Source organism: Colossoma macropomum, unplaced genomic scaffold (assembly GCF_904425465.1).
Source record: "Colossoma macropomum unplaced genomic scaffold, Colossoma_macropomum, whole genome shotgun sequence".
Classification (NCBI taxonomy): domain Eukaryota; kingdom Metazoa; phylum Chordata; class Actinopteri; order Characiformes; family Serrasalmidae; genus Colossoma; species Colossoma macropomum.
This window is the reverse complement of record NW_023494806.1, coordinates 20,982,074-21,008,704: the sequence shown is the minus strand read 5'-3', so window position 1 is coordinate 21,008,704 and position 26,631 is coordinate 20,982,074. Positions and strand designations below refer to the sequence as shown.

General features: G+C 39.6%; 1 protein-coding gene across 1 annotated transcript in view; it reads left to right on the top strand.

Moving 5' to 3' along the window:
- The window catches only part of trpv4 (transient receptor potential cation channel, subfamily V, member 4), a 45,179-nt gene extending 24,969 nt beyond the window's left edge, over nt 1-20,210 (top strand). The window contains exons 7-17 of the mRNA XM_036599235.1: nt 6,665-6,963; nt 8,176-8,355; nt 9,651-9,809; nt 10,361-10,453; nt 12,295-12,368; nt 13,299-13,464; nt 13,744-13,810; nt 15,097-15,404; nt 16,490-16,617; nt 16,822-16,940; nt 18,676-20,210. Coding sequence (XP_036455128.1) covers nt 6,665-6,963; nt 8,176-8,355; nt 9,651-9,809; nt 10,361-10,453; nt 12,295-12,368; nt 13,299-13,464; nt 13,744-13,810; nt 15,097-15,404; nt 16,490-16,617; nt 16,822-16,940; nt 18,676-18,794 — 1,712 coding nt within the window. The 3' untranslated portion in view covers nt 18,795-20,210. The remainder of the gene's footprint in view (nt 1-6,664; nt 6,964-8,175; nt 8,356-9,650; nt 9,810-10,360; nt 10,454-12,294; nt 12,369-13,298; nt 13,465-13,743; nt 13,811-15,096; nt 15,405-16,489; nt 16,618-16,821; nt 16,941-18,675) is intronic.
- The last annotated feature ends 6,421 nt before the right edge of the window (nt 20,211-26,631 follow it).

Below are 26,631 nucleotides of genomic sequence, written 5' to 3'. Positions count from 1 at the left end.
AAAGGTGGGTGTTTCTAATAAAGTGGCCAGTTAATAGAAGTACAAGTTAGGTGTTTTTAATAAAGTGGCCAGTGAGTGGAAGTAAAAGGTAGGTGTTTCTAATAAAGTGGCCAGTTAGTGGAAGTACAAGGTAGGTGTTTCTAGTAAAGTGGCCAGTTAGAGTGAGTGGAAGTATAGGGTGAGTGTTTCCAGTAAAGTGGCCAGTTAGAGTTAGTGGAAGTATAAGGTGGGTGTTTCTAATAAAGTGGCCAGTTAGAGTTAGTGAAAGTATAGGGTGGGTGTTTCTAATATAGTGGCCAGTTAGTAGGTGGAAGTATAGGGGGGTGTTTCTAGTAAAGTGGCCAATGAGTGTACCCTTCTTATAACAGACTCCTTTATTGTATTTGGAAGGAAAAGGAAACAAAATCAGGAAGTTCATATGAGTATAATGTACCGTTAACTTCTCTTTGTAATGTTTTCCAGCAGAACACACCCATCTCTAGTGACCACTATGGTAATGTTCTATTGTTCTGTTGTACAGATGCAAAAACCCTGTTTACTTCCAAAACATGAGTGATACGAAAAAAATACAAATACCTGCATTTGAATGTGAACTATATGTTACATATAAATTGTATAGCGCAGATAAATACATACTAAAAAAGAACATGAAATTACAGGCCTTTTTTCTGTTTTCGAAGCCATGTGGCGTATCTTGTTTCATGATAGGGACATTAAACTTGTGTTTTCTGTGCCAGAAACTAACTTTATATCAAGCGACAGTTTTATCCCCTGGAGTCTACCTTTCTGCGGCAGTTTTGACTTTTCTGTATGAGGGTATATTGAGTTACCTAGTGTTCAGGAGGCCTGCGCTCCACTGATGTTTTAACACTTTCAGAAATGAGTTATTTAATCAGGAGTTTCACCAGCCTCATTCGCCTCACTGTTGATGAATGGGCAAGTTGCTTTTTACAAACATTGCATGGTCTAATCAATCAACTACAGTGTCCACAAAGAAATGAACAGAAAACATTATTTTTTTGCAGATTTTAGTGCTCGGTTTATTTGGAAACATATTGGGAAGAAGAACAACACATAACATATAAAGTGTACCATAACTTTTGCACAGGCCCCATTTATGTTTTATTTTTCTCCCCAATGTGTTAAATTCAGCAAATAAACAGTATTTCTATAGAGGATGTGTGTTAACTTATTTACACTAAGAAAATCAGTGACCATGTCATTTGACCGGGGGTGCCCAAAATTTTGCACATGATATATATATATATATATATATATATATATATATATATATATATCACATGATATATGTATATAAATGTATAAATAGGGTGTAATTTTTTCCTTTGCATTTAAATGTCTAAATAGACTTTTCTTACACAATTTTCTGCCAAATTAAACTTTAAATTTAAACAGTTTTCTTTCAGTGACTTTTTTTTAACTTTCTATGACTTTTTTAACTTTCTTGCTCTGTTAATTTCTGCTGCCAGTGTCACTGTAAGAGTCGATATCCCAGATCAGGCTCCCTCTGCCCGTGTAATTGTATTTATTAGGAGATAAAATGGAAGAAATGATCCTTATTCAGCATTATTACTCTCGGAAGGTCAATAATAGTGTCCCTGCATCTGTTCCTGATGGCAGTGATTGTATTTAATGTGCAGGTTTGGCTCTGATCTGGAGCAGTGATGCTGACTAAAGGCATAGATGTCGTTTTCAGTCTGTCATCTTTGGCACATTAAAAGAGTGACTCGACTGTTGTTGTGCCAGTTATTACATCATTTGATCGTTATTAATTCTGCTGACTGCTTTAGTGGTGATGTCAGTAAAACCACGCGGTGCGCTCTGTGCTTTAGTGATTATAGGCCTGCGATTCTCCAGTTTGGGCTCACTGCTTCACGATGATGTAGGAAAACGCCATATTTTTAAAGGAAAAGTCTGGCAACAATTTAATTCAATCAGTTTTTCCCTCTTGTCCCAAATGTAGACAATCAGCCAAGATATTTCAAGTGAAATATGAGGCTAATGGAGCTAAAAAGTAATGGACAAAAATGGACAAAAGTATGGACAATATTCAGCTTTCAAGATGGCTGCTAAAACAGTTTTTAGCTATGTGGCGTCCACCCTTGTCCATTTCCATAGGTGACAGTATACCGTACAGCAGGCACATGCTCAGATAGACCCCTGAAGGGGCTTCTACCCTTTTATGTGCAGACTGTTTGTTTGTTTGTTTTTTCATCCAGTTCCACCCACTGGTTAGGTCTCCGTCTATCACACAATGCTACCAAGCTGGGAGGCTGAAGGCCGACACGTGCTTCCTCCAAACAAGTAAAACTCCACCATAAACTTATGCTTATGCAACAGCATTGAACAGCTCAACACGCTTGGAGGAGAATGCTAACTGCTACTTCTGCTACATCAGCTAACAGACACCCACATTGGCTAGCATCTCTCTGAGTGATGGGGGGGAGAGGGAGGTCCATCCTAGCCACCGAGAGAGAACAAGGATAGTATGCTTGTAGGGACTCCCGGCTGTGGCATCACCTGGAATCGAACCCATAATCTGCTGACGCTTAGGCCTCGTTCACACATGCTGCTACTATGTGGCGTAAGCGACGTGGGAACATGAGCGCTACAGCTTGAATGTGCTGGCCTTTCATACATACAGCATTTGAGCTGCGGAGCAGCAAGAAATTCTTACAGATATCCTTTTTTTCAGACAGATAAACGGTCACATCAGTCACTCGGCTCAACAAAATAACGTTTATAAAAGTGCATGGTATGTTTGTTTATCCTCGACAACATTCTGACTTGTGATTAGGCAAAAGTTTCAAGCCTGGTAGACCAACCGGAAAGTCTGTCTGCAGCACAGAACGTGTAACTAGTATTTGTATAACTAGTATTTCGTCATGAGTTCAATTAAATTAAAAGAAGACAGTGTTTTTAACTTTGTACACTGTTTTCTAATTGATTTTCACTGATTGGCTTATTTCACTGTATTTTACTGCGTGAAGCACGGAAAGACCGGCACCGGGTCTATTCTCGGAATGAAAAGCAAGACTCACGCGGACGCAGCATGTGTGAATCGGCCCTTGGACTTTGCGCCACTCATAAACCGCTATATTTCCGTCATCATAAAAAAATGCAGGTTTATGAGAAGATCTGTGGCTCTTGTAACAAACCCTCATTCTCAAAGAGAGTTGTAACTCACATTTCTCACTTTTATTGTCGTCAAATGGAGTATTGGAGCCTTGAAACCAAGAGGTTGCTGGTTCGATTCCCCTGTGCTTGCGAGTTTTATACAGATCTTATATCTTTAAACATCCCTTGGATGGCTCTAGTATGCCATGATACAGATACATGTAAATAGCAGCAATGATACAGAAGTAAATTCAAGATGCAAGTCTTTGTAAATGTTAAGCGTCTGGTTTTCATAGTCAGCTCAGCTGCTCTACTGATAGCCGGGATGTATTGCTATTCCAAGTTCAGTTCAGTCACGAGTGAAATAACCTGACAGGTGGACTTGTTTTTAGTCTTGTTCAGGATTGAGGACGTGCACGTTGTTTCAGCTTCATACTAAATTCGTGTAAATTTACAGCCGTTCATATTTTCTAGAAAGCTGTTTAGCCGGCCTTCTATCTCTGTTTATCTTCGTTTCTCAACTCTGCGGCTAAACGACTGACTGAGGACACTCAGCTTCTTCACCTGAATGTTCCTCAACAGTCATTCTAGTAAACATATGTTTGCCTTGCGCCATTTTTTTGTTGTAGTGGGGATTTTGTCTGTGTTTGACGTTACCTAGGTATGATATTTTTATAGCTTAATGTCTAAAACTAAGAAACTGCCATTTTTCTTCTGGTTTTATGATTGTTGTCCAGTTCTGGGGTGGTTTAAACCATTAACAAACATATGAAGTCAGACCTACACATTTACCTTCCTCTGAAACATGGTTAAACCATCTCTCTGGATAAAAAATGCATGCGTCAAAATATCAGTGTCGCACATACAGTGTAAGAAACCACATAAGCGAGTCTGTTAGAAATACTTAACAGCTCCACATGGTTTGATGCAAGTGCCTCATAGCTCTGAAAATAATTCTGTGCCTATATATTGGGTCTGTAAGGTGGGTGGAGCTTATAAAGTGACCAGTGAGTGTTTATGGCTACGCTCAGCACCAAAGAGTTCTTAAGAAATGTTAAATTCAGTTGGCATGGTAACGTCAGACGGTTTGAAGTCTCCACCCTGAACTGCTTTTGATGGCAGGAGTACAGTTAAGCCATTCAGGGCCTGTCAGACGCTAAGCAGAGATGCTCTGGGGGCTGTGGAGGATCAACATGACGTTATGTCGCTAATAAAACACTCTCAGCTTAGCGGGGGGAAAACAGGAAAGGAGTGAAAGGTGCCCCTGTGCTGGCTGTGGAAAAGAGTGGGAGTAATGAAGATCTGGCCATTAACCCTGACCAAATACCTGGCCAGCAGAGCCTTTTTGGGGCATTTAAGATTGACGCTTACTGCCCCCTGGTGAAGAAACAGTGCTAATGCAGATCCATCTGTTACAGCTAGACGTCATAGCCTGTACTTCTCTTCTGGACAAACTGGAAAAATAGCATCAAAATGCATTAAATATACAATGCATTGGTTACTATTGCTGTCCATTCATTTCAGATGTAGAGTGTTTGACATTGTCTTTTACCTCTTAAATTTGACATTATATTTAGGCCGAATTGACTGTGACGTGCAGGTAAAGATACAGTTGGTGTCTGAAGTTTGTTTCTAAAGTTTTGTACTGGACAAACGTACTTTACGTAGCTAAAAACAGGAATAACAGTGTCACAGTGTCAGGAACCACACAAGCAAGTCTTTTGGTGTATCTTATAGCTCATAATACCTCCTCAGTTTCTCTCTCCTACTTTCTCCACCCTGTGACCCAGAAATCGGTCAAAGTCCACCGTCTTTAAGGACAAATATGTATTTTAAATGGGCTCAGAGGTATTAAAGAGAGGAAAAAATAGGCTTCCAGAGTGAGGATGCACACAGTACTCTGCAAAAGTCTGAGAACATCTGTCGTTAATTTCCAAAGTTCTTTATTTTTCAGGAGAGTTCAAAAAATGATTTACAGTTATAGAGAAAGTGGGACTCCTAACAACCGCCTGGAAGACCTGGTAGACACCAAAACTGCCCCCATCAGATAAACAGCACTTAAAGCTTTCATCTTTGAGAGAGAGGAGAAAATCAAACTGCTTCAGATCTGAAAACATCCACAGGTGTTTCTGTCCATCCTTCCACTGTGAGAAGACGGCTCAGCGCTATGAGTCTGAAAGGATGTGTAGCTGTCAAGAAGAACCTCACTGAGCACATCAAACAAAGAAGCTGAACAATGGACTGACCACCCCAGAGTCCAGACCTCAACACCACTGAATGTGTTTGATTACTTCAGAAAATGATCAACCAGCTTCTAAGACTGAACTTTGGAGGTGTGGAATGCAGATTTCTTTGAGGAACTGAAAGTGGGTCTCCTGAAAAGAACGGACGCTGGGATAGATGGAAGCTGACTTTGCTGTACGTTTATTTTAAAGGGCTGAAAAAAGTATAAATTTGCTTTCCAGCGTTTCCTCATTACGACACGAGCTGTTAACTTTCAGAAATAAAGAAACTGACACAGCAGAACAGCAGGAGTCGGTTCTGAAAACAGACGAAACGAGCGCTGCTTTCCTCCGCTAGCTCTCATTATCAGGATCTCTCGCAACTCCCCATCTTCATAGCGCTGAAACTGATTTCCTCTTGCATTAGGCATGGCTGGCGCTGTCTAATCCCCCCTCCATTACCCCTCCAGCCAGCCAGATCCCAGAGCGGGTGAGTAATTTGCCGCGGAGCTCAGACCTGGCGCGACTGACGGGCTAATGTGATTTAGCGATCACGCTAACCGCTCTCCGAGCGCGTGCAAATCAATGAGGAGGAAGCGTTTCCATGCGAAGTGACATGAAAGTAATCTGTCACCCCTGGCAACAGCTCGCTCTCTCTCTCTCTCTCTCTCACTCTCTGCATCTTCATAAGCCTCTGTTTGGTCTGCTTGTCTCTGAAGGGCCTCCTCATAAGAGAGGCGCTAATTGTGCGCTTGATAATGTTAGCGCTCGGATCAAAGCGCATGTCTTGCCGCCGCTCTGATCCCTGACAAAAGAGCATCTTTGGCAGGATTGACTTTTCCCGGCTAATTGTCTCAGCTTTCATTGCAGCCTCTGCTCGCTGATTAAGGGAAGTCGAGTGTTGGTTTTAGCTTTAGGTTGAGAACATCTGGAGGTTTCGGTCTCAAGCCTGTTTATTAATTGCTGTGAAATGCTGATAAGTTTGGTGGGTTTCTTGGATTTTCATTCACGAAATCCATAAGGCAGCAGTCCTGACAGCAAAGCTGCACTGAGATAATTGGCTTGTTTACACAGTGTGTTCATTTGACTTTTGATCTTATACACTCCCTGGTCACTTTAATAGAAACGCTGACCTTGTAGTTTCACTCACTGGCCAGTTTATTAGAAACATCCACCTTGTGCTTGCACTTGCTGGCCACTTTATTAGAAACACCTATATTGTAGCATACAGTTCTCTGCTGGAATTTCTACTGAAGCTGTTTTCTGTTGTTCTGTCTTGCTCTGTTTCTCTTCTGCTGGTCCAGGTGAGCTGCCGCTCTCTCTGGCCGCCTGCACTAATCAGCCTGACATGGTGCACTACCTGACGGAGAACAGCCATAAGAAGGCGGACCTGCGGCGCCAGGACTCGCGGGGGAACACGGTGCTGCACGCGCTGGTGCACATCGCAGACAACACGCGTGACAACACGCGCTTCCTCACCAAGATGTACGACCTGCTGCTCATCAAGTGTGCCAAAGTTTACCCAGACTGCAACCTGGAGGAGGTGCTCAACAACGACGGCATGTCCCCCCTAATGATGGCCGCCAAGCTGGGCAAAATCGGGGTGAGAGGAGAAGAGACGACTGAACATCTTCAGATTATAATTAATAACTGAATTAATAACTTCTGTAGGTTCAAGACTTTATTCAGTCAGAGCTTCAGTAGTGAGACTTTACTCTGATCAAAGCCTGGATGGATAAGAGTGAAAGATGAATGAAGAGAAAAAGAGATGCAGTGATGGATGAATGCGTGAAAGGATGGATGAATGGATGGATGAAGAGATGAAAAATGCATGGGTAAAAGAGTAGAGGGATGAAAAATAGGAGAGATGTGTAAAAGGGAAAAGGCATGGATGGATGGATAGGCTCTTTAAGTGAACGGATGAATAAAATAGAAGGATAAAAAGACAAAGGTTTTAATTGATGGATGGGTATGAAAAGAATAAAGAAAAGAATGTCGAATGAAAAGGATGAACAGATGAATGAAAGCAGTAATAGCTTGAAGAATAACAGGATGAAAAAAGTTTGATGAAAAGAGGAAAAGCTGCGATGATAGATGGGTGCATGACTGGATGAGGGAATGAAAGAATGACTGGCTCAGAAAACAAAGGGATGAACAGATGAAAGAACAGATGATGAAAAGGTGAATTAATGGATGTATTAATAGGTGGATGAGTAAAAGGTTGAAAATAAGGTTGGATGAAAGGACAGATGGATGGATGAAAAGATGCAATGGCGGATGGATTGATGAGTCAACGAAAGGATAAATGAATAAAAGAATAGATAGATGAAAAAATGGATGTATAAATGGATGAAAGTAGTAATGGATGGAGGAATGAAAAGATGAAAAGAAGACTAGGCAGATAAAAAGAAGAAAGGATGCAGTGATGGATGGATGGTGAAAGAGTAGATGGATGGAAAGATGGGCGGGTGGATGAAAGGATGGATGTATGGATGAAGGGATAAAAAGAAGGATGGATGATGGATAGATAAAAGGATGCGTGTATGATGAAGGGATGAATGGATGAAGAGAGGATGTCGTGTTTTCTCTGACTGAGATGTTGAATGTGTGTGAATGGTAACTCTGTATGGGACGTCTGGCCTGTATGAGTCGTGTATAGTTGCTATGAAGCCCTGGTTCAAGTGAAGCATCAGACAGTTACAGTATGTAATAATAATATCTGGTCGGTTGTTTGGAGTGAAAATCTGCTGATTCTGATGTTGACAGATTCCCATCATGCCTTCCTCCTGTGTTCTGCCTGTATCTCGTCCTGCAGGTGTTCCAGCACATCATCCGGAGAGAGATAAAGGACGAGGAGGCTCGTCACCTGTGCCGAAAGTTTAAAGACTGGGCTTATGGACCCGTTTACTCCTCGCTGTACGACCTGTCCTCTCTGGACACCTGCGGAGAGGAAGTGTCTGTGCTGGAGATCCTCGTCTACAACAGCAGGATCGAGGTAGCTGAGGAGATCCTGCTGATCTAGTAGAGCTGTAAAAGAGCACTGTTGGGTTGTGATGTGTTCGTCTGAAGTGGTGATTCAACTCTGTTTTGAAGTATTATAATTGATAATAATAATAATCGATTTTTTTGGGATTTGTTGGGATTCTCAGGTTGTTTTTTGCATATGGTGAAGACTTTAAATGAAAAAAAAATAAACTATGTAAACACCGCTTTAAAAAAAAAGTAAATAATTGGTTTCGCTTTACAATAAGATTATCAATATAAAGGATTTCTAAATGGTTTACAATAAGACTGTCATTATTAAAGCGATTATGAATGGTTTACAGTAAGCCTACTGTTATAAAGTGTTTATGTTTGCATTAAGACTACCCTTAAAAATCGTTTATGAATGGTTTATAACCCTGCCCTTATAAAGCTTTTATAAATGGTTTACAGTAAGATTACCCTTATAAAGGGTCTTATCAACGGTTCACGATAAGACTGCCAATATAAAGCGTTTATGAATGGTTTACAATAAGACTACCCTTATAAAGGGCTTATAAATAGTTTACAGTAGGCCTACCCTTATAAAGGGGAAGTAATTTAAAAAGCAGGTATAACACATGAGTAAAAGGGCAGTAGTGAACTGTTATAGCTGATGAATATTACTATCTGATGAAGCTGACAGGTTTAATGCAAAGTAAGATCAGTAACCTGCAACATCAGTGTAGGTGAATGGGGGCTCACTATTTGGCAAGCAACAGGTCAGTGTCGCCTGTTTTATTTATGCATTATGACTGTTTATTCATATTTTTACAGTATTTATGACCATATTAATAATTATTAATAAACTATTTATAAGGGTATTCTTATTGTAATCATTCTAAATTTAAATTTTTTTAATTGTTGCAAAATTAATGTAAAATTCATTTAAAAATTTATGTAAAATTAATTTCCTAAATCTTAGTGAGGTCAGAGTTTTATAAACCTTAATGATTGAAGGTCAGTTTTAGTGAGGTCACCTATAAACAGAAGAACATCTGATCCTGAACCAGCTCTTTTTCTCTGAGACTCTATGTAAACAAGGACATCTTCTACTGAAGTCATTTTGTTTACAGACACAACAGAGAAGTGGATGTTGGTGTAACTCTGTGTGTCTATAGTATAAATACAGACAAACTTACAAAGAAACAGTCGTCACGGGGACGAGCTGGTGTTTGTTTCACATGAACACAGATCGGTTCGTCTTTGTGGAATAAACAGCCCAAATTGTCCGAGTGAAACTGACCGTTTGTGACCGTTTTCCCTCAGAACCGTCACGAGATGCTGGCTGTGGAGCCCATTAACGAACTGCTGAGGGCGAAGTGGCAGAAGTTTGGAGCCGTGACCTTCTACATCAGCGTGGTTTCCTACCTCATCACCATGATCATCTTCACCCTTGTCGCCTACTACCGCCCCTCAGAGGGCACGGTGAGAACTGCACTCACACTGCCCACACAGCACTGCTCGAAACGTGCAATATAATTTAATTTAAATAAATCTAATTTACGTTCCTGTACAAATTCACAGCTTTTAAAATATTTAGATGGAAGTAATGGAGGACAAAAAACTAAAGAGGTGTCCAGATTGATCAACAGAACTGTAGATGACTCTGAAATGACCGAGAAAGCTGTACAGTTCTAATAAAATTAACATCAGAATTAATTTCTCATAAAATTAACATCCAAAATTAATTTGTAATAAAATTCATATCCAGAAAGAAGTTATAATAAAATGAACATCCAGATATAATTTTTAATACAATTAATGTCCAGAATCAAGTTCTAATGAAATTAATACTCAGAATGCCTCATATTTCAAAGGTGGAGATCACATATTAATTAATTAATAACTGTATTATAATGTAATAACTTCCAGTTGTTTCTTTTGGGAATAAATGTATAATATTTAAATCTTCATTGTTTAAGTTATTATTGTGTGTCCACGTAATGTCTGTATGAACTCTTACTGACCCTCTTCAGCCTCCGTATCCGTATGTAACCACGGGAGACAAACTGCGTTTGGCTGGGGAGGTCATCACCTTCGCTTCTGGAGTCTTTTTCTTCTTAACTAATGTGAGTTGTTTCTCTCTCTCTCTCTTTCTTTCTCTCTCTCTCTCTCTCTCTCCCTCTCTCTCTCTCATTACCTTAACTGCTCACCCAGTACAGCGGTACAGAAAACTCATCATGGCTCAAGTCAGTAGTTTTAGGCAGGGTAGTAAGTACTGTTTAAGGGGCTACTTTTGCCCTCACTGACTAAAATGTCCCAAAAATTGGTGTGAATTAATTTCCATCAGCTCTGAACAAGACAATAAGACTACTTGTGAGAAATAGGAAGAGAGTTTACAGATAGATCTTCAACGTTGAGCAGCTTTACGCTACTTTTTCGTTTAATTTTATGGCTGTATTTTATACGCACTGGCTAACATAACGGCTCAGGAACTTTCCCTTTGATATGATGAAGGACTGTTTTAATTTCTCTCTCAGTGAACTGGTACCGGCTGCCTTCTGTCAGGTTCTGCAGCTACAGCCGAATCACCTGACACAGTTACAGTCGTGTGCAGAAGTCAAATTCCATGTTGTGTTGATTTTTCTAAGTGGAAATAAGTTACACATCCTCTACAGAGACACTTCTCTGCACGTTAATACACAGTTACTGTTTATTTGCTAAATTTAACATTGGGGGAAAAATAAGACATAGAATGTGGCCTGTGCAAAAGTTATGGCACATTTTATATTTTGTTCTTTTCCTCTCTCTCTCTCTTTATGGGTGGGCAGGATGGTCCTCCCTCTCCCACCAAATTACTAAGCACAATGCTAGCCAACACAGGCGTCTCTTAGCTAACATAGCAGAATGGGTAGTTAGCATTGTCAAAGTTGCGGTGGGGTTTCTAATGACTCCTAGCTGGTGGTATTGTGTGATCGGGAGAGACCTAACTGGGTGAAACTGGACATGACTAACTGGGGAGAAAACTGGGAAAAAGAGTCAAAAACTGTATATTATTTATTGGTCAAATGTGTTTCCTTAGTTATTTCTTGCAGTTTTTACAGCAGTTTAGCCCCGCCCATTCCCTGTGAAGTAATGTGGAGCGTTGTTCCTGCAGTCGGTCTTCAGCAGAGTTACTGGAGTTATTGAAGTTGTAGGAAAATGATTAAACGTTGTTCTGTTCATGGCTGTCAGGAAGTGTGATCCACTTTAATTGAGCATTATTTTTCCAACAAATATATAGATGTTTTTTACCTCAGCATCCCAAAATACACAGAAAAATGGATGGATGGAAACCTAGATTTTGCCTTTTTTAGCAGCTTCTTGTAAGATATAATGTCCATCTTTACCTACAGATGCATGGATCCACACTGCCAGGTTAAGTTAAGAGGGCAAAACAGTGAGTGTTTGCTGTTTTATTAGTGTTGATATTGATTTGTTACATCGATAATGAGGTATTATGGGGTCATTTTTGCCCATGTAGTTGTGTTTTTAAGAAGCAGGAGACATTTTGCCTCTAACTCTGATTTGAGCCCAGTTGAAGATGCTCCATTTGGACTATTCGCTCGCCTGCAAGACTAAACATAATGTCAAACCGTGGTTCCCCCACACTGCTGCTCTTAGCAAGAAAATATATGTTAAACTATCTAAAACATGTAGTCCTAACGAGTTAATGAGGAAAAATTTGCCAAAAAAAGTGTTTTGTGTCTCGAGCAAGGAGAGGTGTTAACCACGCGCCATTAAAACCGTCTCAGACTCTCAGCCCCCACTTCAGTTCGCTTTAATTGGATTGCTTACCCCATTTCATTTACATGATAGTGCTGTCCCTATTCCGTCTCCTCTCCTTCCTCTTCTCAGCATTAAATACTTTACGTTTCTTAGTGTTTCACAGCGTTTTAGGAAGATCTCTCTCTTTCTCACTTCCTTTTAGGTTAAGGACCTGTTCCTGAAGAAGTGCCCGGGGGTGAATTCGTTATTTATTGATGGATCCTTTCAACTCCTCTAGTAAGATACACATACTCCCTCTCTCTCTCTCCCTCTCTCTCTCTCTCTGTCTCTCTCCCTCCCTCACTGTGTTCTTCCTGAGGCAAATTCCTCCTCTTTTTTAATTGAGCTGTCTAATTAATTCCACAGCCCCCGACTTGGCATGTTTTTATAGTTTACATCTCTTTTAATAAAAACCCACCATCCGAGCGAAGACGCTGAGCGCAGTTCACAGTCGTGTTTCGGTTTCATCTGAATAGCTAAATTCGGCGAGGCCCGGAGCATCTTTCAGACCAAACGGCGTTCTTTCATATTCGAAATATCTGCAGTCCCAGGCACAGATAGGTGCAGCGATAGCCTCTATCGAGCATAAACACTCTGAAGTCCCTTCAAAATCACATTACATGTGTTATATAACTATGCTAATGTGTTTGTCTTGTAAGGCAAACAAGAATATCACTAATATTTAAGGCCCAGATTCCTGGCCGCGTTGGCGTCAGTATGGCTTTAACGCTGTAATGGCAAAATGCTAAAACAGTGGTTCTCAGTTGTTAGACGCTGTGGTGGACTTCAGTCTGGGACTAGGGTCACACTTTTTCCAGGTTATTTGCCTCTACAACAAAGTTTTAAGACTGCAGCCTTGAAGGTTAAACGGTCAGTTCTAAAAGTTATGCTGACCTGCTGAAAAAGTAGAAACAATTCTTAATAATCCTCACCAAAGCTGCGGTGAAGTTACCAGCTCCACTGAACATCACCAGCCAATTAGCGTCCAGGCCAAAACCAAACTTAATGAGGTTTGAAGTGCTGTGGTTTTGCAATACTGAAACATTAGCTAAATTAGCTTCCAGCTTGGTACAGTTGCTAATTGGATCTGCAGTTTTTCTACACTTTCTCTCTAAAACCTTGTGAACCTTGCGTTGTTGATCATTCCCTGTTGTCCTGTATCCGTAGCTTCATCTACTCTGTGCTCGTGCTGGTGACGACAGCTCTTTACCTGTCAGGAATCCAGGCCTACGTTAGCGTGATGGTGTTTGCACTAGTATTGGGCTGGATGAACACACTGTACTTCACCAGAGGACTCAAACTCACTGGAACGTACAGCATCATGATACAGAAGGTCAGAATAATGCAGTCTGTTAGCTTAATGGTTTGTAGAATAGTGTTTTAAAGAGTTGCTGACAAGCTTTATCCACTTAGCTCATCTTCTTGCTTGTGAAATGACGTTTTTATGGCTACTTTCTGGGAAAATCAAAGCAATAGACATCAGCATTGGGCTTACAGTAGCACCAGTTCAGCAACTGTGGATCTTCCTGCAACTTGCACAAAAGATGAGAGTTTTTGAATGTTGTTCACACCACACTGGACACTTACTGTGTATTTTATTCTTTGTGTTCAGATTCTCTTCAAAGATCTCTTCCGGTTCCTGCTGGTCTATGTTCTCTTCATGATCGGCTATGCCTCAGGTAATAATCATAATAATAAACCTTAATGTAAGCGTATAGTGTTATAACAATAACAGTAATAGTATCTTTATTTATAAAACACTTTTCTTATGTAAAAATGCTGCTCAAAATGCTTGAAAGTATAATTAGATAAAAAAGTAAGGCAGTGTACACAAAACGGTGAACAACAGAATAACATTTAAAAGAAAATATTTGTCAAATTAGAAAACAAAATGAATAAAAATTCTAAATAAAAGTTGAAGTCAATTGTGGTTTTAGGTACTTCTGTGAATTACAGAATAAGACAAAAACATTGACCAGCTTCTTAGCATCTTTCAGTGTGAGAAAGAGCCTAATTCATGCTGTATTTCTTAAAAGAGAAAAAAAAGCCATTTTAGTGGTTTTATCAGTATGAGTTTTAAATATAAAAGTGGAGTCAAAAATTACACCAAGATTTCTAATTTCCTCTTCTGATTGTGGAGCCAGGTTTCCTAGCCCACTTAAAACTTTTATTCTATTTACCTTATTACCATTTATGAGAGTTTCTGTTTTTCTTAATTATTTTTTAAAAATGGCTAGTCATTGAGTTTATGATACTGGTCAGACAATTTGTTATGACAGTTGTTATTTAAAGCACTGTTATTATCTGACAATACTTATATAATTGTTTTATTTTCATAGCTATGAAAACTAATATAATAATGTGACCTAATGGAGGCATGTACAAGGAAAATAAGTGTGCCTAATACAGAACCCTGTGGTACACCATAAAGGATATCATATTCGCCAGAGCAAAGCTCACCGGGACTAACAAAGCACTTTTTCTTCCTTTAAGATGTGTCCAACAACATAAACACAGTTCCAGAACAGCTAGCCAAATTTGGTGTTTTTAATTTTTTTTTAATGCAGTAATTGCGCAGTTGTCCCGTTCTACTGGCAGATCTTTTTTACCTGCCCATACAGTAATAGAATAGAGTAGAACAGTTCTGTGCATTTCATATTGTGCTATAAGTAGGTAAACGGGGAGAAGTTCACATGAGGGACATTTACTCAAACTGTATACAGTCTGTCGGGTATAAATATTAAATAAAACATTTCAAAATCACATTTATGATCCAGGCTGGATATCGGCACAGAATTTTATAAAAATACACAGAGCTATGTGGTGCTCACATAATCCATAGTTAATAAAACAGCAGGCACTGTAGAGGAGCATATTAGACTTATTACATCAGCAGAAGAATCTATAGAGATATTGCATCATTGAGTTTATTTATTGTTTGTTATTCTTTTCTCTTCACCGTCAGCTTTGGTGTCCCTGCTGACCGTCTGTCCCACTAACAGCACGATCTGTGCTGACGGCTGCCCCGCAAGCTTGCATTGCCGCGACACGGTCGCCTTCAGCGCCTTCCTGCTGGACCTGTTCAAGCTGACCATTGGTACGGGCGACCTGGACGACCTCTTGCAGGGTGCGCAGTACCCCGAGGTCTTCCTCATCCTGGTGGTCACCTACATCATCCTCACCTTCGTCCTGCTGTTGAACATGCTGATCGCTCTCATGGGGGAGACAGTCAACCAGGTGTCCAAGGAGAGCAAGAAGATCTGGAAACTACAGGTTGGTGGGTTTATGACAATGTTTACGTTTGACCGCCCATATGACGGCCAATTAGCCCCGCCCATTTAGACCTGCCCATTCAGCCTACAGCAGTTTAGCCCTGCCCATTCATTTTACAGCAGTTTAGCCCCACCCATTCAGTTTACAGCAGATTAGCCCTGCCCGTTCAGCCTACAGCAGTTTAGCCCCACCCCTTCATCCTACAGCAGTTTAGCCCCACCCCTTCAGCCTACAGCAGATTAGCCCCACCCCTGCAGTTTAGCACCACCCATTCGGTCTACAGCTGTTTAGCCCCACCCATTCCCTATGAAGTGATGTGGAGTGTTGGCAAAATGGCAAAATGACCATTACAGCCTTCCAAAGAATCCACACCTCCAGAAGGAGCAACTAAAGCTGATTTTCTTCCCTCAGCAATGAGGATTATAGTCTGAGCTTGTCAGTTTGTTCCACATTTCAGCCTGAGCTCTGTCAAATATATATTAGTGTTAAACAAACAGTAATAAAAATGGAAACCTATCATTTAAAAATTAACTATGATTGTTTGTGGTACATGAAAACCACACATTATAAAGGCACATCAGGATAATTCCTTCTTATTTGGATTGATCAGACTTTTTATGGTGACAGAATATGAACATACATAAACCACTGGTATGCCCTCAATAGGGCAGCTAATTTAATATCAGTGCTTAATATTTTAGCACTAATAATCACACTGAATTACAATCACAGTCGAGTATAAAGAGAAAAAAGGAAAAAAAACATCTGGAAGCTACAAGGGAAGCATGGTTCCACCTCTCAGGGCAGGTGTGCTGTTATATTGTTAATAAGCGCTGTAAAGTGGGTTAATCAGTATTGCATTTATGTAGGAAGACAAAAATAAAATCTGGAAGCTCCAGATGAAAAGGAAATACATCTCGCTAGGCAGCTAACCTTATTTGAGTCTTAATAATTTATTAGGCTAAAATTAGGTTAATTAGAAGCAGAATAGTGCCTGAAGAGATGTGGAAACTACAGGTAAGGAGAGGAGAGGGGAAATGTGAGGGGCTTCTGTGCTAATCCAGTGCATCTCTGTACATCTGCAGTGGGCTACAACCATCCTGGACTTCGAGCGCTCCTTCCCTGTGTGCCTGCGCAAGTCCTTCCGCGTGGGTGAGATGGTGACGGTGGGCAAGAACTGGGACGGGACGCCCGACAAACGCTGGTGCTTCAGGTACACACAAAACCAGTCGATTACAGGAGAACTCCAACATTTTTCCACTTAATCTTCATCTGTTGTATGTTTTTTAATCTGTTTTTTAAATGATATATTCTTTCAGTTGGGATCTTGTTCAACATTTGACAGTCCAGTCAGTATTAATAAGTGAATTACTTGACTAAAAACTCTGAAGCTGATGAAATGCACTGTGTATAACAGGGTGGACGAGGTGAAGTGGTCTCACTGGAATCAGAACTTGGGAATTATTAACGAAGATCCAGGACAGAAAGAGCTAAACCATGAGGGAAACGCACAGACTGGGAGAGGACTGAGGAGAGGTGGGCTTCACACCGTGAATACATAGACAGGCTTGTGCACAGACTGGACACCAGCTTCACTGTTACCAAGTTCTATTACAGTTTTGTCCCTGTCATGGTTTTTTGACACCATCTTTACTCTGTGTGAACATTTTATGATTGATTGGCCAACTTCATTCTTAAGAAAAAAGTTACGAGAAATTGTTATTCTTCAAATAACTTCTTAAGAATTCTCTTATTTTCTTTACTTAACTATTTTCCTAATTATACACGAATAATTTTAAGAACAAGTGGTTTTCTTGAGAATATTATGTTCTTAAATGTTTTCTTAACCTTACGACAGCCTCACACTCGTCTTAGGCTGTAAGAAATAACATGGTCAGTGTCTAAATTTATCAGGGACACTGCCTCTGCTGCTCCTGCCCATCCTCCTCCATCACCCTACAATTATCACATTTTCCAATGAGGAAAAATTTTGGATTAAAAAATCAGGATTTTGTTCCTGTTAGCTATTTCTTCCACCATCACCTCTAGTTCTTGTTTGCTCAAATTGTTTAAACGCTTGGTTTCATGGTTTTCCTCCATTTTGCTCCTCTAAGCAGATTAAACTAAATAATGAAAGTAACAGTTAATACAAATTCAAAATGTATCTTGTGTCGTTTATTGTGTGTGGTAAAATGCAACGTAGCCTACATAAAAAAATAATGTGGATTTTCTTAAGAAAATCTTAAAGAAATAATTAAGATTAAGAGAATATTCGAGAATGTTTAATTTTTTTTTCAAGAAATAGATTTAAGAACATTCTTATGAACTTTTTAGTGTTTGTCTTAAGAACCTTCACAAGTTTTTTCTTAAGAAAGCTTTTGTGAATCTGGCACCTAGTCATCTGTAGTATTTGCAGGCTGAAGCCCAGTTGCATCGCGCTGTGTGTTGCTCTGATAGAATCTGTGATTGTAGTGCTCTCGTTCAAATACAGCTTTTAAATGGCTTTAAAAGTCAGGGCTTCAGCACCTTCAGCAGACTACAGTGGCCGGCACTCGAGGGAGAAAGCAGCATCTTGGTGGAGCCCCAGTTCCTCTTAAGATCTTCCACAAGAATCCATGAGATATTTGAACAAGAGCCAGAGGCTACAATCACAGAGGAACTGAACCTTTGACTGTATATATGATATATACACTCATTGACTGTATATATGATGTACACTCTTTGACTGTATATCAATGCTCTCGGAGCAAAACCTCACATCTCCAAATTGGTAACTTTACAGGAGAAGGAAAAAACATGCTTCACTTTTAATGTAAATCAATGGAACCAGAATTTTTTCCAAGTCAGTTTGTGCCGTTTCTTTTGGTCCATTCATCAAGAAATTTACACACAACATAAAGGACAACAGACATTTTCAAATTATGTCGAAAACTAAAAAACGATAAAAATGGAGATACAAGGTTTCGTTCTGACACCTGTGATATATGATATTTTATATATACATTCATGGACTGTGTGCATATACATACACACACTCACTGACTTTATATGATATGATATATACACTTGTTGACTATATATATCATATATATACTCTATATACACTCACTGATTGTATATGTATATATGATATAAACACTCATTTATTGTATATATATCTATTCATGATAGATAAACTCATTGATAAAGAATATTATCCCCATTCTTGTATTACATTACCATTAGTCAATGTTCTTTCTTTTGTTTTTGTTTTGTTATTGTATTGATGCAGACCGGTGGTCCACAGTGGTCCCACGGGTGGTGGAGCTGAGTAAAGGCACCAGATCCAGGGACCATGTGGTGGAGATGGAGCCCCTCAGCCCCAGAAACAGACTCAGATCTGAGAGCTAACCAGGGGTCCAAATGCAGGACGGTCATTCAACAGAGACTCACAGTGACCAGAGGCCACTGAGTAGGGTGGGGGGTGGGGGGACCAGATCAACTCCAATCACTACACAGAGAACATGACTAGGGATCCAGATCTGCTCTGATTGGTCAGTTCATGTAAACAGCACAGAGTGGACCGAATCTATTCTCATAAACTGCACAGGAAAGGAAACACTGCTCTGATTGGTCACGTCACATAAACAGTCGAACTGGAAGTCCAAATCTGCTGCGGTCAAGCTTTATAAGGTCGTCATAAGAAAATGTTGTACTTCCAAAACGAAAAGTTTTAGACATTTGGAAACTTTCTTAACTTTAGTGTGATTTTATTCCAAGTAATGTTGGACCATTTCTGTTGGTCCATTTATCAGGAAATGTTCTAGGATTTAATGATATTGATAAGTCACTTTGCAATATTTTGTTTTCACGATAAATCAGTGGTTCCCAAGTCAGACCTGGAGACCTCATACAAATGAGGAGCTTTTTAATTAGTTAACAGGTTGATGAGGGAAGGCACAAAAATGTGCAAAGTGTGGGGTCCCCAGGATGGACGTTGGGAACTCTAAATGGAGCTTTTTAAAACTCTAGCAATGCAAACTGTGTTCAATACTCCAGTTGGCACAACATCACAGTTGCACTCCGTTAAAGCAATGGTTTGACAAAAAAACAAATATACACAATTTCCTCCTAACCCCAGATGTAGTCGATCAGTTGAGACATGTTTGGTGTTAAAATTTAGCTTCTTTAGTTTATTGCCAGAGCTATGAGGCTAATGTTGCTGACAAACACTACAGGTCAGTAGTCACCCAAACTTTTTTTGTAAATACATCCTGAAAACTTCTCTCAACTCACTCAAACCATAAGCAGGTCTTCATTTAAGGATGTGCAGACTTGTTAATGTGCTATAAAAATGAACAGAACTCTACCATGTAGCCTTAACTGAGAGCAGCTGCAGGTGTTCTGCTGAATTCTGCCTATGCTGCGGATTGTGACTCCTCTTCATGTGGTTGCTACACTTTCTGTTTATTTTTTATTAATATTTATCTTTTACGATGATGTTTTGCTCATTTTTATAGCTCACAGTGAGTCAGACTGTGTCCTAAACCACATCGTCCGTGTACCCTTAATGAAGACCTGGATGCAGTTTGAGTGGGAAACATTTGGGTGACTATTGGCTCCTAGTGTAAGCAGTGTTGGCCTCAGAGCTCCAGTGCTAAACTAAAGCAACACAATTTAGATCTTAGCTGATCGACTGCATTTGGAGAAAGTGTAAAATTGTGGAAAATTGAATTGTCGCCAAATTATTACTTTAACAAGCAATATACTGGGTGCCTTATAATGTTGACATAATGTAAAGGGGCAGCTAATTGTTTTCAAGTATTGGAAAAAAGGTTAAAACTTTAGCAAGTTTTCCAGACCTAGATTAAGGCTAATCCTAGTCCACTAAGCATTCACCATTGGCACTGCAGATTTGTCCAAGACTAGGTTAAATTCATATCCAGTAAAATGGCCCTAGTGATGATAAACAGCACAGATGGACACTGCTGTACTGTTGAGTGACCCTGCGGACCAGTTTGAAAGCTTCTGCTCTACCAAGTGACCTGACCAAAGAACAGAGGACAGACACCTCAACACTAATGGGAGTAACACATAGACGCATAAGCTCCATTGAGCTGCCTGCATATTTTATAAGACATTATTTTCAACATGAAAAGTTTTGTATTGTGATTTTTTTATATGTACCTTCTGTAGACGATCTTACTCAGGGACCTGTTGTACTGATCGATACAAGCTCCGCCCACAAATGTGTTTTGTCATAGCTATTGTTGCTAGGGTTGGGCAAGCTTTGGTAAAAATCCCATTCGGCCTGATGAGAAACTGTAGAACAGACTCAGTTTATATCACAATACCTAGGTCACCTCAATAATACCTGGTTATTGATTTCAAATGATATTTATTTTGTATGCATGTGAAAGTTTGTCCTGTTAGAATAGATATAGCTTTTTCCTGCGTACCCCAATCAAGTCACATGTAGCCAATCACAGCTTGAGGCTGCCTGTTGTTGTGGTCTCTGTTCTTGCTTTAATATTGGTAGATAAGGCAGTATGATGGAGAAAAGGTTGATTGAATCTCTTAATATAACTTCTGCCATGCTTGTCCAACCTAGCAGCAGTTAGAGGAGCATGAAGAGATCATACATTTAGAATGATCTGAATTTCTTTGGTGCCTCAGATATGAAAAGCAATACTGCCAAAGATATCAGTACTAAATGGTTATGCACATTTTTTTTCATGTACGCCGGACATTCCAGGTATCTGCAGTTTTCAGGTAGTTGTTTTATTGACATACCCAGATGATTTTTGTCTCAGAGGAAAGAAGCCAGAGTCCAGCATAATTCTGGCTTCTGTAGAGCCTAAAGCTTTGTTTCAGAAGAAAAGTCTACACTGCCTCACGCCAGCCATCTACAGCTGGTTGTGTGTTCTCGACCCACAGCTGCATGTCCTGTTAACCGAACATGCTCATCACTTTTACATTTACATTTATGGCATTTGGCAGACGCTCTTATCCAGAGCGACTTACAGTGTGGTCATTTTACACAGGTAGGCAAAGGTAGTGTTAGGAGTCTTGCCCAAGGACTATGATTGGTATAGTGCAGGGTGCTGCCCAGCCAGGGGATTGACCCCCAGTCTACAGCATAGAGGGCAGAGGTGTTACCCACTACACCATACCAACCAACCAAGTTTCACTACTAACTACACTACATGGCCACTTTCTTAGAAACATATGCATTGGAGCTCCTTTGTATGCCTCTGTGGTGGACCTATAATGTAGGTGTTTCCAATAAAGTGGCCACTGAGTGGAAGTACAATGTCCTGTAGTGGACCTGAGCACATAATGTTCTCCAGCAGTAAGAAAAGATGAACCTTTAACAAAGGAAACACATCCCGTTCTGTCCATCAGGGCCTTCGTTTTAGCTGTCTGATGTTTTTAAATATGACTGTACATAGTTTTAAATACCAAAGACATGAATTTTGTACATATTGGTGCTTGTTATATCTTTTGATATTTAACAGCAAGATATCTAAAAACTCAACACATTGATGCTCACTACGGCAGACAGTGACCTCTTTCTCATTTTTATATATATATTATTAATGAAACTCATTAAACTCATTCAGAAAATTAATTCCCGCCAAACTGGATAAGTAGTTCAGAAGCTATTTCCATATTTAAGTAGGCTTTGTAGAAGGGCTTGTGCTTTAACTGTATTCAGTCTTGTCAGTGTCAGTGTATCTCAGCACAGTGGTGTAACTAGTGACAGTGCGGCGGTGGGCATTGCAGTTAGGCCCTTAACACCTTCACTGGACCTACTTGGTAGATTTTACATCGGTGTGTAGCTTTAATATACAGTATTGTGCAAAAGTCAGAGAGCACCCTTCAGTCATTTTATTTCCAGAAAAAACGACAACTGTGTCAGTCATTTTTCAGGGGATAGTAGTATCTGGTGTGCACCACATAATATCTGATGTTCACCTGATAGTATCTGGCGTGTATCACATAGTATCAAGTGTGCACCTAAAAGTATCAGGTGCTCACCAGATGGCATCTGGTGTGCATCACATAGTACCTGGTGCCCACTTGATAGTATCTGGTGCGCATCACATAGCATCTGGTGCTCACTTGACGGTATCAGTTGCTCACCACATAGTATCTGGTGCCCACCTGATAGCATCACATAGTATCAAGTGTGCACCACATAGTATCTGGGGCTCACCTCATAGTATCGGTTGCACACCACATAGTATCTGGTGAATACCACATAACATTTAGTGCTCACCACATAATATTGGTTGTGTACCACATACTATCTGGTGCTCACCTGATTTTTATTAAAAAAAATTTTTTTTAAAAATTAAAAAAAGGGATCCCTTCAGGGTCCCTCTGTACCGTTTTAACTGGAAGTTAATTAAAAGGGTCTCTGATTTTGTACAGTTCTCTACCTGTAGTGCAAATAGTGAGTAAAACAAATTACAGTTATTTTATTTATAATTTAAGGTCATTTTTCATATGAGGAGCCGTTTTTTTGCACTGGGGGCCTAGAAGATCCTAGTTCCGCCACTGTTCCCAGTATATATATATGTTTACTGCAGAGTCTTATGTAGTAGAGAGAGCTATGTTTATACAGTAGAGTATATAAATAGATGTTAATAAAATGTAAAGTAGCAGCGCTCATGTTAATATATATTCTGATCTACAGTTTGACTGTAGGCCACCAACTGAGAGTGTCTGTGCTGGTTACTACTGTCTGGAGCAGCCTGTTTTATTTCTGAGCTCCAATAAAAGATTTTTAAGTTTGTACATGTTTGTTTGTGACTAATCCTGTTAACCCGCCACCTTTCTAAGCTGATTATTTAAGCTTAAACTCTGGATGTCCCCCTGTGTTTGAACTGGACACGGCTTATGTTGACCAGCAGGAGGCAGTAGAGAGACATAACGTTTACTGTAAGGGGAGCAGAGTGATTGTATATTAGAAAACAAATTAAATGGATAGACAGTAAAGAGGTAAATACAAAAATAAATACATAAATAAATAAATGTTTTCATGTTAACCAGCAGGAGTCAGTAGAGAGTTGAACTGTGAGGTGAGGCTGATTTCAGTGTAGAATTAGACTTTTTTGACACTTCATTCAGTAATGAAGATCTGATATAAACCAGCATGTCTGTACAGAGTTGCGAATGATTTCTCAGCAAATTAGAGAAGTTTAAAATAAAATAACAAAACAAATAAATGAATAAGAACATCAATAATAATAACGATAATTTTGACTAAGAATGTTTGAACTGATTGCCGTCATTTCCATGTTATTTATTTGTTGTTTTGTGCTATTTTACTGAATATTGTGCTTGAAGGATGGCACGTTTCAGGTCGCTGGTCCACACCTGAAATGTCTTCAGTGGACGCAGTGACCAAGACCGAATTTCCCTCTCAAATGTGGCTGTTACTCACTGTCCATCCTGGAAATGGGCTGGTGGATCTCAAAAGGCTCCCTGCAAACTACGTGGTGCACTATTTATGCTCTGCCCACAAACTATCCAGGCTCGACCCATACTAGTGTTGTTGATGTTGAACAGTTTCAGCCCTAATTCACACGAGCATATTTCTGCAAATTAAGACAAACCTACAATATATCACTTTTAAGAAAACAAACCTGAGCTCGACATTGTACGTGAAAACCTGGACTGAGCCAGGCCAGAAACCCGGCCACGCTGGGTAGTGAGGCCTGACCCCGGGTTTTCTGGAGTCCACTCAGTTTTAACCAAGACAGCTCCAGAGCCGGAGATAAAAGGATACAGAAGATATTAAATAATCCTAAATACAGTTTACCCAAAATGCTACATATTATAGTGATACGATGAAAATTCATAGATTATACCAAGGAATATCAGGGAAAAGAAAACAAGTGGATCCTTGGCTTGTTTTGGAGAGATTCTGAGAAGAACCGATTCACATTATGCTCGGAAGAGGATTAGCTTAGCTAGCATGATTAAACAGCTGAAGCTGAACTTTCTGCTCAATCGTATGTCTGTTCCTGAAAGCCTCGATTATCAGAGCCGCTCCGTCGGTCAGCTTCCATCACCTGACCGAGTCCTGACTTCATTCCTCTCCAGGTGACACTGATGCCTGGGCATAACAAAGCTGCTCGCAGAGTGGCCACTGCAGGACCCCCACTGTGCTGAGTTTAACCCCCTCTGAAGGACACCCAGGGACTCTGTGGCCCCTCAGAGCGAGGCTAATCCTCTTTAGCGCCAATGCTAACTAGGACATTAATCCTACAGGAGTTTACCTCAGCACTCTGCAACACGAACACATACATTCAGCTGACTCCCTCCTTTTTATCTCCCTCTCTTTAGTTCTCTTTTTCATTTCTTTCACTCTCCCACCCCCTTTCCCTATTTCAGTCCATCTCCCCTTTTCTCTCCCACGCTGCCTTTTTGTTTTTTCCTCTCTCTCTGTCTCTCTCTATATATGTATAAGTAGGACAGTGTCACAGTGCACTATATCACACTACACTACACTGAAACTACACTATATCACACTACACTACACTGAAACTACACTATATCACACTACATTACACTAAAACTACACTACATCACACTACACTACACAAACTACATCACACTACACTACACTGAAACTACACTGCAACACACTACACTACACTAAAACTACAGTAAATCACACTACATTACACTACATTACACTAAAACTACACTACATCACACTACACTACACTGAAACTACACTACATCACACTACACTACGCTACAACTACACTACATCACACTACACTACTACACTACAACTACAGTAAATCACACTACGTTACACTAAAACTACACTACATCACACTACATTACACTAAAACTACAGTAAATCACACTACATTACACTAAAACTACACTACATCACTACATTACACTAAAACTACACTACATCACACTACACTACACTAAAACTACAGTAAATCACACTACACTACACTAAAACTATAGTAAATCACACTACATTACACAAACTACACTAAAACTACACATCACTTTACACTAAAACTACACATCACACTACACTACACTAAACTACAGTAAATCACACTACATTACACTAAAACTACACTGTAACTACACTACATCACACTACACTACACTAAAACTACACTACATCACACTACATTACACTAAAACTACAGTAAATCACACTATACTACACTAAAACTACACTACATCACACTACACTACACTAAAACTACAGTAAATCACACTACATTACACTAAAACTACACTACATCACACTACACTACACTAAAACTACAGTAAATCACACTACATTACACTAAAACTACACTACATCACACTACACTACACTAAAACTACAGTAAATCACACTACACTAAAACTACACTACATCACACTACATTACACTAAAACTACAGTAAATCACACTACACTACACTAAAACTACACTACATGACACTACACTACACTAAAACTACACTACATCACACTACATTACACTAAAACTACAGTAAATCACACACTACACTAAAACTACACATCACACTACACTACACTAAAACTACAGTAAATCACACTACATTACACTAAAACTACACTGTAACTACACTACATCACACTACATTACACTAAAACTACACTGTAACTACACTACATCACACTACACTACACTAAAACTACAGTAAATCACACTACATTACACTAAAACTACACTACATCACACTACACTACACTAAAACTACAGTAAATCACACTACATTACACTAAAACTACAGTACATCACACTACACTACACTAAAACTACACTACACTAAAACTACAGTAAATCACACTACATTACACTAAAACTACACTGTAACTACACTACATCACACTACATTACACTAAAACTACACTGTAACTACACTACATCACACTACACTACACTAAAACTACAGTAAATCACACTACATTACACTAAAACTACACTACATCACACTACATTACACTAAAACTACACTAAATCACACTACACTACACTAAAACTACACTACATCACACTACACTACACTAAAACTACACTACATCACACTACACTACACTAAAACTACAGTAAATCACACATTACACTAAAACTACACTACATCACACTACATTACACTAAAACTACATTACATCACACTACACTACACTAAAACTACACTACACCACACTACACTACACTAAAACTACACTACACTACACCACA